The sequence below is a fragment of the Gavialis gangeticus genome, unplaced genomic scaffold (assembly GCF_001723915.1).
Source record: "Gavialis gangeticus isolate Ggan-Ray unplaced genomic scaffold, GavGan_comp1, whole genome shotgun sequence".
Taxonomy (NCBI): Eukaryota; Metazoa; Chordata; order Crocodylia; family Gavialidae; genus Gavialis; species Gavialis gangeticus.
The window spans coordinates 105,766,556-105,780,008 of record NW_017729022.1 but is presented as its reverse complement, the minus strand read 5'-3'; the positions used below and the strand labels follow the sequence as shown (position 1 = coordinate 105,780,008).

At 37.2% G+C, this 13,453-nt stretch overlaps 1 protein-coding gene across 1 annotated transcript in view; it reads right to left on the bottom strand.

Moving 5' to 3' along the window:
• Positions 1-13,453, bottom strand: part of NUP50 (nucleoporin 50) — a 42,708-nt gene that overhangs the window by 20,588 nt on the left and 8,667 nt on the right. The window contains exons 3-4 of the mRNA XM_019515918.1: positions 7,492-7,687; positions 4,688-5,356 (exon numbers count right to left, since the gene is read on the bottom strand). Of these exons, the coding sequence (XP_019371463.1) occupies positions 4,688-5,356; positions 7,492-7,687 (865 nt within the window). The remainder of the gene's footprint in view (positions 1-4,687; positions 5,357-7,491; positions 7,688-13,453) is intronic.

The following is a 13,453-nucleotide window of genomic DNA, read 5'->3' as shown; positions in this document are numbered from 1 at the left end:
AAATATTATATATATATATATATATATATATATATATATATTCACTGTATGTCATATATATAACTGTAAATCCAGAACAACACTTGGCCTGTCAGAACTTTGGAGACAAGAAGTTATTTGCCTAATATATATTCCAAGAATTAAACAGAAGAATACAAGAGAGTACATATGGTTAGGTAATTATGAGATGCCTTGACAGAGAGAGCACTTTGTCTAGTGAACCTAGGCTATGGGTGGTGTAGTCCCAGGGTGGATAAAATTCAACTACTAAAAAAATTTTTTTTTAAATTGTATTATTTGGTTTTTTTGGTTAAGATTTTTTAAAAATAAACCTATATAAAGGTAATTCTAATTTAAGATATGTTGAACTTCAAAGATACCATCATGGAATAGGGATTCTTACTTCTAATTATATACTATTTAAGCCACTATTATTCATGTAACCTTTTAAGAAAAACAGTTTTTAATCAATAGGTTACAATAGGCCATGGGCTATATTAGGGGCCACATCTTAAGGGGTTCCCCAGAGGCTCCTCTATAGGTTAGTAAAGATTACAGAAAACCACTTTACCCAATGGGATTCAGTGCTCAATCTAAAAGATCCCATTAAACATCTCTGAGATGCTTAGTTTCAATTTTCAAACTGTGGATTTGTCTCTCCAGAGAGAGAACATCCTTGTTAACAGTAGTATATGGAGAAAACAGACCTGATTATGTACCCACTTCAGCCCTATTGTCTCTCTGCAAGTTTGTCACAGAGTCAAGCCCTTATACCTCTCTCTAAAAGTGCAGTTTGTTTCAAAAGGTTAAATCAGGGGCAGACAAAATGTGGCCCGGGGGCTGGATGCAGCCCTCCAGGCCATTTTATCTGGCCCCTGGGGCCCCTAAAAAATTTAGAAAATTAATATGAATCTGCCCTGAGCTGCCTGTCATGCAGCCCTCGATGACTTGCCAAAACTCAGTAAGTGGCCCTCTGCCCAAAATAATTGCCGGCCCCTGGGTTAAATGAATGAAGTTATAACCTAGCTGACTTCCTGCCCCTGGGGCAGGGGGCTGGACTTGATGATCTTCGAGGTCCCTTCCAACCCTACCGTCTATGAATCTACAAGTCTATGAATAGACGATTGCTGGGGGTGGAGTAGATCTGGGCAAGGAGGAAGAGTCTGGAGATGAATGCAAGGAGGGAGGGACAGTAGAAACAAAAAGAGAAACATTGAGCAGAAGATTCCAGAAGTCTTGAGAGATAAGTTTCTGAGTATAGCCTCTCCACTGATTTGAGATCTAGTGTGGGAATGGTATGGCAGAAAGGAAAACTTATCATGGCAGCAGGCTTGCCAGGCTGAAAAAGAGACCCTGTTTGGGAATATTTTAATCAAGTTCCTCTGCCTGTGGGTAAAGCAGGCATGCGTGCAAAATGCACACATTGCAACAAAGAAATGCAAGGCCTGGTTGCCTAATCAGATGGAAGACTTTCTTTAATGCCTGTAATTTAACTCTGTTGCTCCTTCTCAGGAGAGAACCAGCTGGATCAAGCACCATCTCCAGCTCATTTTCTTGTCAATATTCTCAATACTCGGTACCAGGGTCAATCCTTAACTGCTGAAGAGGAGTTGGGTAACATGGGCATCCATCAATCACCCCTCCATAATATCAGCTATAATAAATTTCAGGGCTATGGGTGAACGATTCAAGAAATATAACATTTGCTGATGAGTGTTTAATGAAAGTCACACCACTGAATCAGAAGAAGTCACTTAAGACCTAGATCTACCAGAGAAAATTAAAGTGATAATCCAGCTTTTAACAGCAGTAGCTTCTTCTGTAGGTATAGAAAGAATATTTTCTTCCTTTGGACTAATTCACTCTAAATTAAGAAATCGCTTGGGAACTGAAAACACAGGAAAGCTTGTCTTTCTTATCTAGTCTATAAACAAACAGGAAGAGTAAGATGAAGACTGAGTTTGCTGCATAACCCAGTTTTTCAAATGTATTTCAGCCAGGTCAACATAAGAAACTTACCTAATTTTTGTTTAAAATGCATTTCACATTTATAACTAAAATAGTAAAAAATATCCAAAATACATATTTATGTTTTGTTAAAATAATTATACACGTTTGCTGTTAAATAAAAAATATCCAAAATACATATGCTTGTTGTTTTAGTTAAAAAAAAAAAATCTAAATGTCTGTTGTTTTTAGTGACAGTTATTTTCTTCCTAATACAGCGTGGCCAAAATATCCCCCAAATATCCATGATTAATCTAGGGAATTAGAGATAGTTCACCTCCCCAATGACTTCACAAGTATCTGCTCTAATTAGTTTTGGTAAATAAAGTAAGAAAATCATAATTCAGTTTTCTGATGTAGCTGCAAAATTCATTTGAAAAAATATCAAAATAAATCACTGCTTTAAAACGTATAGTGTGTACCTTCCAAAAATGAAACCTACATCTATCTCCAAGTTTTGAATAATATGTATTAAAGTTATATCAAACAAGAATGCACTTTTTGTCGAAAACGATTAAGTCAAGGTTTCCAGACCAGCAATTTATATCTATTTGCTTTAAATCAAATCTGCCCTATCTAGTCCCCCAGCTACCTATAAGTAACTGTTTAAAAAGTTAGTCCATGGAAAATAAACAATAATTTGTTCTCAATGGGTGAGCAACAAAACAGTGGAAAGAAGTGAGGCCAAATGGTGCTCCAAGTATATAAACCACCCTAGTTTATCACAACATTCCATGGATTAATAATATTTTTCATACAACACTTCGTAAGTAGTATGGTGCTGAAGAAAGTGCTTTCCTTAAATATCTTTATATAAAGTGCCCAGATACAGTCCACACACACTGCCAAAAAATGTAAGTGAACTCAGTTTTGGCAGCTACAAGGATATTTCTTGGATAGTAAAAATAGTGTTCTCTTAATCACTCCAGCCCATATTGTTATTTTCACTGATGTTTTGCCAGTTCAAGTTCTAAAATTGTAGATTTTTTTTCTTTCTTTTTTAAAGCTCAGATGTTTTTGGGTAGAGAAGCAATGGGAGTTTGGGGCAGGTTCTCTCTAGAAGTGTTCTACAGAGCCTGAAGTTTATTAGATACCTAACTATGTAAATAATCTACACTAAAATGATGACAAGTTAAGAGCTTGGTCTTTCCCCAACCCTCCACTCACTACGATTTTTATCTAGGAGCTACACCTAACTCAGAATACAACAGCAGTACCAAGAGAAAAATCGATTTTTCAAAACTCCACAGTTCCTTAAATGCTCGTGACAAACAGCAATGGAACTGGTCAGCCTTATCAATTTTATGTTGCAGCTTTGTGACAAAATTACTGAGAACTGCAGTGAAGCTGAAGCTGCCTGTATGGTCAGGAAGACTAACATTTCAGTTTACATCTGGCTCACAAAACAGTCTCTTATCCTTCTGAATAAGTCCCAATTCTACAGAAACTGGAATTTCCAGGCACCTCCTTGCCACTCCAGTTAGGTGTGGAAGAAATTCAAAAAGGCTTCCCTGGAAGGGTTTCAAAACCAGGAACAAGGTTCACATAAGTATCATATCCACCTCTGCTTATGTGGAAAGCTAGTTCTTACTACTAAATTCAACTTCAAAATTAAAATGTTGTCAACAGGAGTTAAGTAGCGAGCATGTCTAAATTCCTGCAGCGCTAATAACTACAACCTCTGAGGCAGAGCAAGGAAAAATAGGAAACAGACTTGAAAGAAAACATGAGTTTCTCATAAACAACTGAATTAGTATTGCACTCATTTTAAAATAAGTGCTGGAAAAAGGAACACGCATACACAACAACAACAACAACAACAACAAAAATCACATCCTTATGCCTCGCTGTAGTGGTATAAAAATAAGATCCTTTTATTAGATCTACATGGCTAAAATGAGGACTAAGGATACTGTGATTTTCAGTGTTGCTTTGGTAACAGCACTCCCCTCCCCACCCAGTGTGAGAAGTATATAATTATTGCTAAAATTTATATTTATCACTACATTGTAATTCTTAGCTTATACTTGACAATGCAACTTTATCTGTATTAGGACATGCTTATCTAATTTAAGCTGTACTTGAAGCTCTGGACCAACTAGTTTTAAATATAAGAATCAATTACCATGGGTTTGCAACCCAGAGTTTCAAGTACACCTTAAATTACATACATATCTAGTACAGATAAGTTACATTACTATCTTTTATATTCATCATTACATTGAACAGTAATATTTAAAATGATCATATTTCCCATATTACTTTAAAAAAATACAAAAAGGTGCTGATCCCTTTCCCCAACCACACACAATAGCATGACATGACAAGTCATCATGATGCTCACATTACAAATTTGGCAGAACGTCAAGCTAAGATTTCAGCAGTCTCCTATGCAAATAAAGTATAAGTCATCAAGGGAAAACATTCAGTGCATAAATAAATAAAAAAAATTAAAACGTCTAATCAGTAGAGTCTGTCATTGATGAGCTAATAAGCAATATCACTAAACTTGAATTTCTTGGTCACGTGGGGCAAATGTTCAGTAATGCAAAATAAATGGGCAGTGATAAATGGCCTATTTAGCCCACAACAAATAATGAAGCATCATGTTACGTGCTCATAATTCAAGGCTCACAATTTAAAATTTAATTTTTTGAAAGGAAAAGAAATCAGAATTTACCTTTATCATCACTACTACCACTTTCTGTCTGAGCCTCCAATACACTGGTTGGAAGTGGAGTAACAGACTTTGTCTGACTTGTATCTTTTCCAAATAGACGGGAATTCCCAGGAGAGAAGGAGAAACTACTTAGCGTTCCAGAACCAAGGGAACCCAAAACAGAACTGTCAACTTTCTTGCCAAAATTAAATGAGACATTTGATGCAACTCCTGGTGTTGGTTCTCTGTTCTTTTCTGACACAGATTCCATTTTCTTGTCTGATGCATCCTCAGTTTTGTTGCTGTTAAACAAAAATGTTGATCCTTGCTGAAGTTTTGAAGTCCCAAATGTAGGAACAGACTGAGTTCCAGGTGTTGTCTTGTTATTTTCATTCTCAGAGCTGCTATCACTACCGCTTCCATACTGTTGTTCAATGTTTGCTAAATATTTCTCATAGTCTCTAAAGATAGGTGTCAGATCACACAGTGGATTTGTGTTCACATGCTTTACTATCCAGTCACGCACAGAACAGTTTAGTGCAGTTAAATGTTCATAATAAAGACTACAGTTGCACATTTTACTCTGAGAGTAACCAGATGATGACTGCTGACTGCCACCATTAGCTTTTGGACTTGCAGTCTTTTTCTCAACCAAGCCAGTAGCAGTTGGACCATTGGATGTAGGAGACCCTGTTACCAAAAAAATAAAATAAAATAAAATAAAAAAAATAAAATAAAATAAAATAAAATAAAAAAATCAACTGCAACATTTGAGCCCTCCTACTCTCCAAAAGGGGCAATGCATTAAAAAGATTTATTTTCCTTTCAAATTTAAACATCAAATAATCTGTATTCTTGCTCAATTAAGCCCCTCATGAGGTCTCTTAACTAGTATCTCAATCCTTTACAACAGTGGTTCTCAAACTTTTTTTTTCCCCACAGACTACTTGAAAATTGCTGAGGGCCTTGGCAGACCACTTATTTGTTCTGACAACAGAGATTAAATTGAGTGCAGGGCCAAGTACAAATATTCTCGATTTTTCCACAACCTTTCTGCAGACCACAGTTTGAGAACCTCTGCTTTACAACATTCCACTACTAAGTGAGGATAGAGCAAGCAACATGCCTAAAAGTAACTGGCTACCATGGACAGCTACAGACACACAACACCTACACCAGGATAGCTTTATTCTTTATTCTCCCCCCCCCCCCCCGAAGAAATTCTAAATCAGAGTCAAGTTACACCACCAAAGACATTTATCCATCTAGTCCATGTTCACACCAACTGTAGAAAAGTGAGTTAAATAAAGCTTTTTCTATTTCATTATTAATTTATGTCAAAGTTTGAGAGAGCTGAATCTAAACTGAGGCATATTTCATACTGTACTCCCCAAAAGTTATTAAAATGTAAGTTTTGTATTATACCTAACTACTAAAATGAATTTCACTCTATAAGTAGATGCATACTATAATTTTAGTAACAATAAAATATAAGGCTCCAAAATATTATGAAAACGCAGTTATTAATTTTAAATACAGACACTCCTCACTTAACGTCAATAATGTTGTTTCATTATTACGTTGCTGATCTACTAGAGAATATACGTTTTTAAAGTTGCACAACGTTCGGTTATAATGTTGTTTGGTCACTGCCTGCTAGTAGGTAACTACTGTGATATAACTGGATTTGCTTGATGTCGTAGTTGTTCTTGAAAAATGCAACTTTAAGCAAAACAAAGTTAAAGTGAGGAGTAGCTGTACTGGGGCTAAAAGCATTTTTAACTTGCACAATAGTTTTATGGGTTCCCACCTATCCTTTAATCAGTCAGTAGCTGAAAAAACCCCAATCACACAGAAGTACAGAACATTTTCAGATTATTCTTACTTCACGAAGAATATTCTTTCAGAAGTTGTTGCAAGCAATTTTAAGTTAAAAAATAGGGAATAAAGTTGTCAGAATCACAATTTTAATACTACTTTGAAAAGCCTAAGTTACTGCATTAGTTGTGGAGAAAAAACAAAAATAAAAAACAGAACGAAAAACCCCAGGAACCAATTCCTTTACTACACTAAAGGAAATAAGCTGCCTGACAACTTTAACAAAAACTTAACATGTTCAGTTTGAGTTTAAAATGATCAGTAAACTATTATTTCACATGTGCAAAAATATATGAAAGAATTACTGAGATTTGTAAGTCACAAATTAAATCTCTTTATTCAAGTAGTTAAGGATTATCTGATCTATATTTCAATAAAATGAACTTTAAGTGTGTAACTTTTTCAATTATATACACTTAATGGGTATGCCTATTCATTTTCTTGTTGACCCTAATGCATGACTGGCACATGCTGGTTTGCAACTGACCTTATTAGAAAGGCAGACATACCTCTATGAAATTTTATTCTTTTGTTGGTTTTGCGAATGATAGTCTGATTTTAAGAAGATGCTGTTTCCCATCAGCAGAAGCTCACAACGTTAACATAATATAAATCAAAAGACCCCACCTTCAACTTACACTACTACTGAATCTGAATATGAACTTGTTTCCAAAAAAATTTCATTTTGGGGAATCAAATTAAATATTTAAAGCCTTGCCTGCCTACCTTTCTAGTTTTTGTAAGAAACTACAGAAAGGGTGTGGGGGAGTGGGAAGGACAGGAAGGAAGTTTCATATTCCAGTCTCCCTCCCCAAAACCAAAAGGGTAAACAAAAAATATGAATCTATATTTATAGGAAATTTGAACCATCACATTAACTCAAATTCAATAATAAAATTGTCATTAACTATAAAACTCAGCACAGTTAAACTTACAAGTCAACTTACCAAATACAGGCGGGGTTCCAGAAGTTGTCTTTAAACAGATTAAAGGTGCAGTATTAGAAATGCCACTGCTTCCATTAGACAGCCCTTCTAAAGGCTTTAATCCTGTACCATTACCAAATCCAGTGAAGCCACCTCCTCCTTTTGCAGAAGGTATAATGAAACCTTTAAACCCTTTAAAAGCTCCTCCACTTTCAGACTGGGGAAAAAAAGCCAGAAATACAGACAGTTACACATACCTCATCCAAAAAATCAAATCAAATCCCCCACATACTTAATATTGGCCAAACACAAGTTCCTAAAACAACACTTCTATCATAAGTACCTCACACAGTACTGAATCCCTATAAGACAAAGCAGTGACCATTGTGTTTTTAGTTCACTATATTTGATAAACATTCTTAACCATTCTTAATATCAAATATTAATTCCTTTCCACCTGAAATCAAAAACACAAAAAGAATAAGTTCACATATACATTTTGGAAAATTATACTCAACAGATGCCTGTGCTACCACAGTCAACATCTTGAGAAGAACAGAAGAAACTCATGCTTACATCAAAAATATGAAAATAAAATTTCAGAACTAAACGTACAAGGCCAGCCATGAACAAGTAGTAAAGACCCTACTTCTAGAGCGTTATAGAAAGCAGAAAGGCATTACTAACTAAATATTGTACTAATACTGTTAGAACAGTTTAATCTAATCTTATAGCACGAATGTGTTTTGCTTCTATAAAAGGAAGCATTCAGCAACTTTGATGTCAGTAAACCAAAAACTGTATTATTTTTCATATAAAGTTTGAAGCCTTCTCCTTGCATCCAAAATTTATTCTGGTTTTCACTTAATCACTATTTAATTATTTTAGTCAAGCTGTTTGGGAAACTATTCAAATGAAAGTAACAAAAAACTGACTTGTATCTGTCCCTCCGCCCAGTTGGAGATGGATTGATATGAGAAGGTACAACTGGGTAGACATTTGTTCTCTCTTCCTTTATATTATAAGGAAAGTTCTGAAAGCAGAAAAAGTGACTGTATTTACTCAAATATAAAGTGACCCTGAATAAGACAAACCCCAATAATTACTTTATATTTATGGAAAATTTATAAATGCGTTATTTTCCAGGCACAAAAAATAATTACTGGGGGCTTGCCTCAAATTTGTTCCCTTCCCACTGCTATAGGAAGGGAAACAAATTTGGGACAGTGGGGAGCCAGGAAGCCCCCTTGTCCTCCCCCTCGCATATAGCCACACACCATCTTCACTCCTGAAGCCCCTCCCCTACTTATTGTCAGATCCTGCTTCTCTGAGCACATGGAAGTGACAGGCAAATCTGAAAACACTGACTTTGTACTATGGTTAAGACTTTATGCACCCAGAATTGATGCGTTTTTCCTCTAACCCCTTCCACCTCCGCCCAAAAAAACCCACCAAACAAACAAAAAAACTATTGCAAGTTTTAGCTCAAGTACTTCATAAACATATTTTCAGGCAGCATTTTCATTCTACTTGTCTAGAAGACAAACTATGCATGATATTAGTCCAAAGACAAAGGCTCATGATTTACCACATAGTTTAATCAGGAGCCAACACCGTTTCAAGCCATGGCGACCCCACACCGCAGCACTATTGAGTGTGTGTGTTTACTTCTGGCACCACCCACTCATGACTAGAATCAGGTGTTCTCATCATGAGTCCTGGGATCCTTAAAAAATTTATATACAGATGAGGCACAGAGCAACCTGGTCCAGCTCCACCTCATGGAGTACAGGGCCATGCTAACATGCAACAGGCTGAGAAAGAAGCTGACAGAGGGATCCTGGGTAAACAGTCTGGGGCTCCATTTGGTGATGTTTCCCAGACACTTAGGGCAGGTGAAGAAACGGGTATCAATGGAAATGGAAAACAAAGGTGCAGCTCTTCTATGGGACCAAAGAGGAAATCAAGATGTATGTAGTGGCTTGTGTTCTTGGAAACACAATTAGTCCAAAACACTGACTTTGAGATAAACATATACAGTAATTTACATATATGCAATTATTACAGACTTAGTTTATGTAGAATTCATGCACTTTCACTTCTTGCACAGTTCTGCAAGTTGCAGCACAGGCACTCTATTAAAAACTTTTGGACACCACTTTTGTACCTCCTTATATATAGTACAAACTTTTAAAATTTATTATTAAATTTTGTGTCTCAGCCCTAATTAGCCAAATCCATTCCAAATTCCATCACCTGATAATAGTCCAAAAACAAGAGGCTCATGATTTATCATATAGTTCATTGGGCAGGGTCCCAGCAGTCACCAGCATTTTGAGCCATGGTTACCCCACAGCCTGCACTGCTCTGGTATGCAAATACAAGGCAAGGGGCATTTTTCCCCATGCTGGATTGAGGGGCAAGGGTGGTGGGGTGGAAGAAACCTTGTCTTATATTCAAGAAAATACAATATAAAACTTCAAAAACAGGTAGTTTTCCCTTCCAGGATGTGCGTCAACTAAAGGGGCAAAAATGCTCGTAAATAACAGAAAACTGAAGGTTATCTTCTAAAGGGAAAGAAAGAATACAGTTGAATGAGGAAGAAACACTCAACTTATTTAAGACATTTTCAATGCCATAATGCCTAGTAAAAGTGTGTGTGGGTGGGAGGGGTGTAAAAAAGTTTTAAACTAAACCCAAAATGTCAACTCAGGGTTTATTAATACAAGTACATCACTACAGCAACCAAAGCACCAATACAAATCCACCCAAATTCAGAGCAATAGGAACAAGTCACTACCTAACAAACTATTTAATCTTCAGAACCAGCACCTCCTAGGTAGCGAAAGAGATCAGATTTAGCAGGTGTTAAAACAATTTTCCTATTATTACTTCAGTTTTCCTAGGCCAGCTGAAATACAATTACAGAGTACACACAAAGCAAGCAGTAGGTGTTCTTTGGTTACAAGCCTTCTGAATCTCAAGAACTAATCCATCACTTTTTTTTTGAATCAACAGAATTTAAAACTAAGGCAAGGGTATCTGAAGAAACCACTTCCAGCAGTTTTAAGTTGCTTTAAATGATAGCTTAATATTTAATGAGAAGAAAACAGTTATATTTGCTTGACTTTTTAAACTGTTTTATAGCCAGATGACAGGATTCTTCATGGTAACAAAAGTCAGAAGACAAAAAAAAAAAAAAAGAGTAAACTACAGTAAAAGACAGCTCAGAAAAAAACCTCTATATTTCCTTTTCCCCTTATAAACAGTACAAGGAACAGCAAAGTTTAAGTCACTTCTTTATATGGTTGGCATCAGTGCAAGAAGCATATTTAGAAAGCCCCACAGAAATTACAAAAGTTAGCTTTAGACCATATTACACCATTTACAATTTCTGAGAACTGCTTTACTATAAAACTCTTGAGCTTATTGAGCCACAGCAGTCTGCTTTAAGTTGTTTCCTTTTAAAAATTAAGATATACAAATAGTAAGCAGGTTTCTTTTACATCAATAAAATTGAAGATATAGTTCTTTTGAATTTTATCTAAACTAAGGCCTTGTACAGACATTTAATTTCTCCCGAAACAGTCACTGCTCTCCCAGGAGAAATCATGAGTGTACAAGATGTTCACACTCTCTCCCCCAGGGTAAAAATGGGCTCTCCAGAAGAAAAATAACCTGGGAACAATCAGAGTTAAATCACTCCCAAGGGAGTTTCTCCTGGGAAAGTGAAAGTTTGTACAGACTGGAGTGTCAGTTGAAAATCACAAGCAGCTTCTGAGTGCAGAGTAAAGATACCTATTCTACTTGTGCACTACTTTTCAAACTGTACGGACCATTTGCACGTGGCTACTGGTAGTTATGGCTTACAGAACAACAGTTCAGATTCACGGTATTACTTTTCTAGGAAGACAGGCATGACTGGTATATATTTTTTTGCATGTAGAAAAGCAATAACGAGTTTAAAAGTTTTGACAGATTAAATGAGTGGAGCAGTTTTTCAACAGATAGCATTTTAAGTGCTTTTACCTCCCAACCTCAAGAAATCTTCCCCAAAAAGCTGAAACTGGAGACAAAACCTAAATTCAATTGCACACAAGCTTCCTGTGCAATGTTAAATTTGTTCATATTTGCATATGCATTGCCAGTCTTTAATGTATGATCACATATAATCATCTTCCCACAGGACACCTGCATCATTCAATACAAGAAAACTGACAGTGCTTGCCTAGTGAGCAATTATGCAGAATTTTTGTTATCCTTATTCCATGTATAGGTCTGTCTTATTTACTGCTTAGTACTCAAAGCTTACTCTGAGACAAACCAAATGAGACAGGGTGTCTAATAACGAAGTATGCAATCTGTGAATTAAATGCATTATGGTAGTTCTAGAAGAGAACCTTTTTGCATTCACAGGTTTCAAGTACTTGGGGTTTACAGCATTAATATTAGTTCTCTGTGTGCATGGAATTTTCTAGTTTAAAAAAAATCAGATGAAATAGATTCTACTACATAGAATATATTAATATACTTAAAATTCATGAGCAGAGGGATGGCACAACTCCATACTGGGTCCCCTTCCAAACCCTAAAAGGGAGTGACATCTTATCCAGTTCCTTCAAGTTTGCTGCTGGGCTCTGTTTTCCCCATCCTAACTTCTTGTCTGATCTGCCCAAGTGGAGGAGAAATCCAGGGAAGAAGACTGGAAGCCAATCTCCTTGTCTCCTCTTCTTTGGCTCCTGTTCCACTTTACTCAGTCAGTCCTTATCTCCCTCCAGCTTCCCCCCGACCTCAGTATTCACTTCCCCAGACAAATAATTCCCAGTTGCCTCAGCAATGAAGTCCAGCCTGCCTTTTCCCAAGTTCTAATCTTGTTAGACAAGGAGACAGGCTAAACTGTCTCAGTAGCTTCATCTATTCCTCTCCCTACTCCAAGTGCTGCCCACAATCTTCTTCCTTGCTTCAACTTTTGCCCCCTCAAAATAGCTCCTTCCTCCACATGACCGAAACACTAGCAGGGTAGGTCAGAATACAGGAGAGCCAGCCTGTCTTTCATGTTTTCAGTTCTGATACCCCATTTCTATGGAGACTAAAGGAATAGGGAGCAATCGCTGCAGGGCAAGTCCAGCCTCTCCTTATAAGAATGACTCAGTATGACCAGCCTCAAGGATTCCATAAGCACAGTTCAGTCAATACTAGAAATGGAGATGCTCAAACACGCTCAGTAAAGATAAAGTCTTTCACATTTTAACTGTTAAGCTTGAACCAGTCTACAAGAATGTAGAACTCAGATTCTATCAAAAGTATATGTCACATTTGGCTAGATTTTCAGAGAGCAAGATACATCCCTAACAAATGTCTGACAGAGATGGCCAAGTCACTTCTATAAATAACAACTGGAATGGAACTTCTCAAAGAAAAGAAAGTCAGGCTGGGGACTGACTGGCTAAGCAGAAGTTCTGAAGAAAAGGACCTGGGGGTTACAGTGAATACGAGCCAACAGCATGCCCTTGTTTGGGAAGAAGGCTAACAGCATACTAGGCTGCATTAGCAGGAGTGTTGCCAGCAGACTGAGGGAAGCGATTATTCCCCTCTATTTGGCACTGGTGAGGCCACATCTGTAGTAGTTCCAGTTTCGGGCCCCCCACTACAGAAAGGATATGAACCAGTCGGACAGAGTACAACAAAAATGGTAAGCGAGCTGGTGCACACGACTTCTGAGGAGTGGTTGAGGGAACTGGGCTTATGTAGTCTGGAGAAGAGAAGACAGAGGGGATTTAATAGCAGCCCTGAACTACCTGAAGGGTGGTTACAGAGAGGATGGAGCTGGACTGTTCTCAGTGGTGGCAGATGACAGAACAAGGAGCAACGGTCTCAAGTTGGAAGCAGGGGAAGCTTAGGTTCTACAGAAGGAAACTCTCTCTCACTAGGTGGGTAGTAAAGCACTGGAACAGGTTACCCAGAGAAGTAGAATCTCTATCCT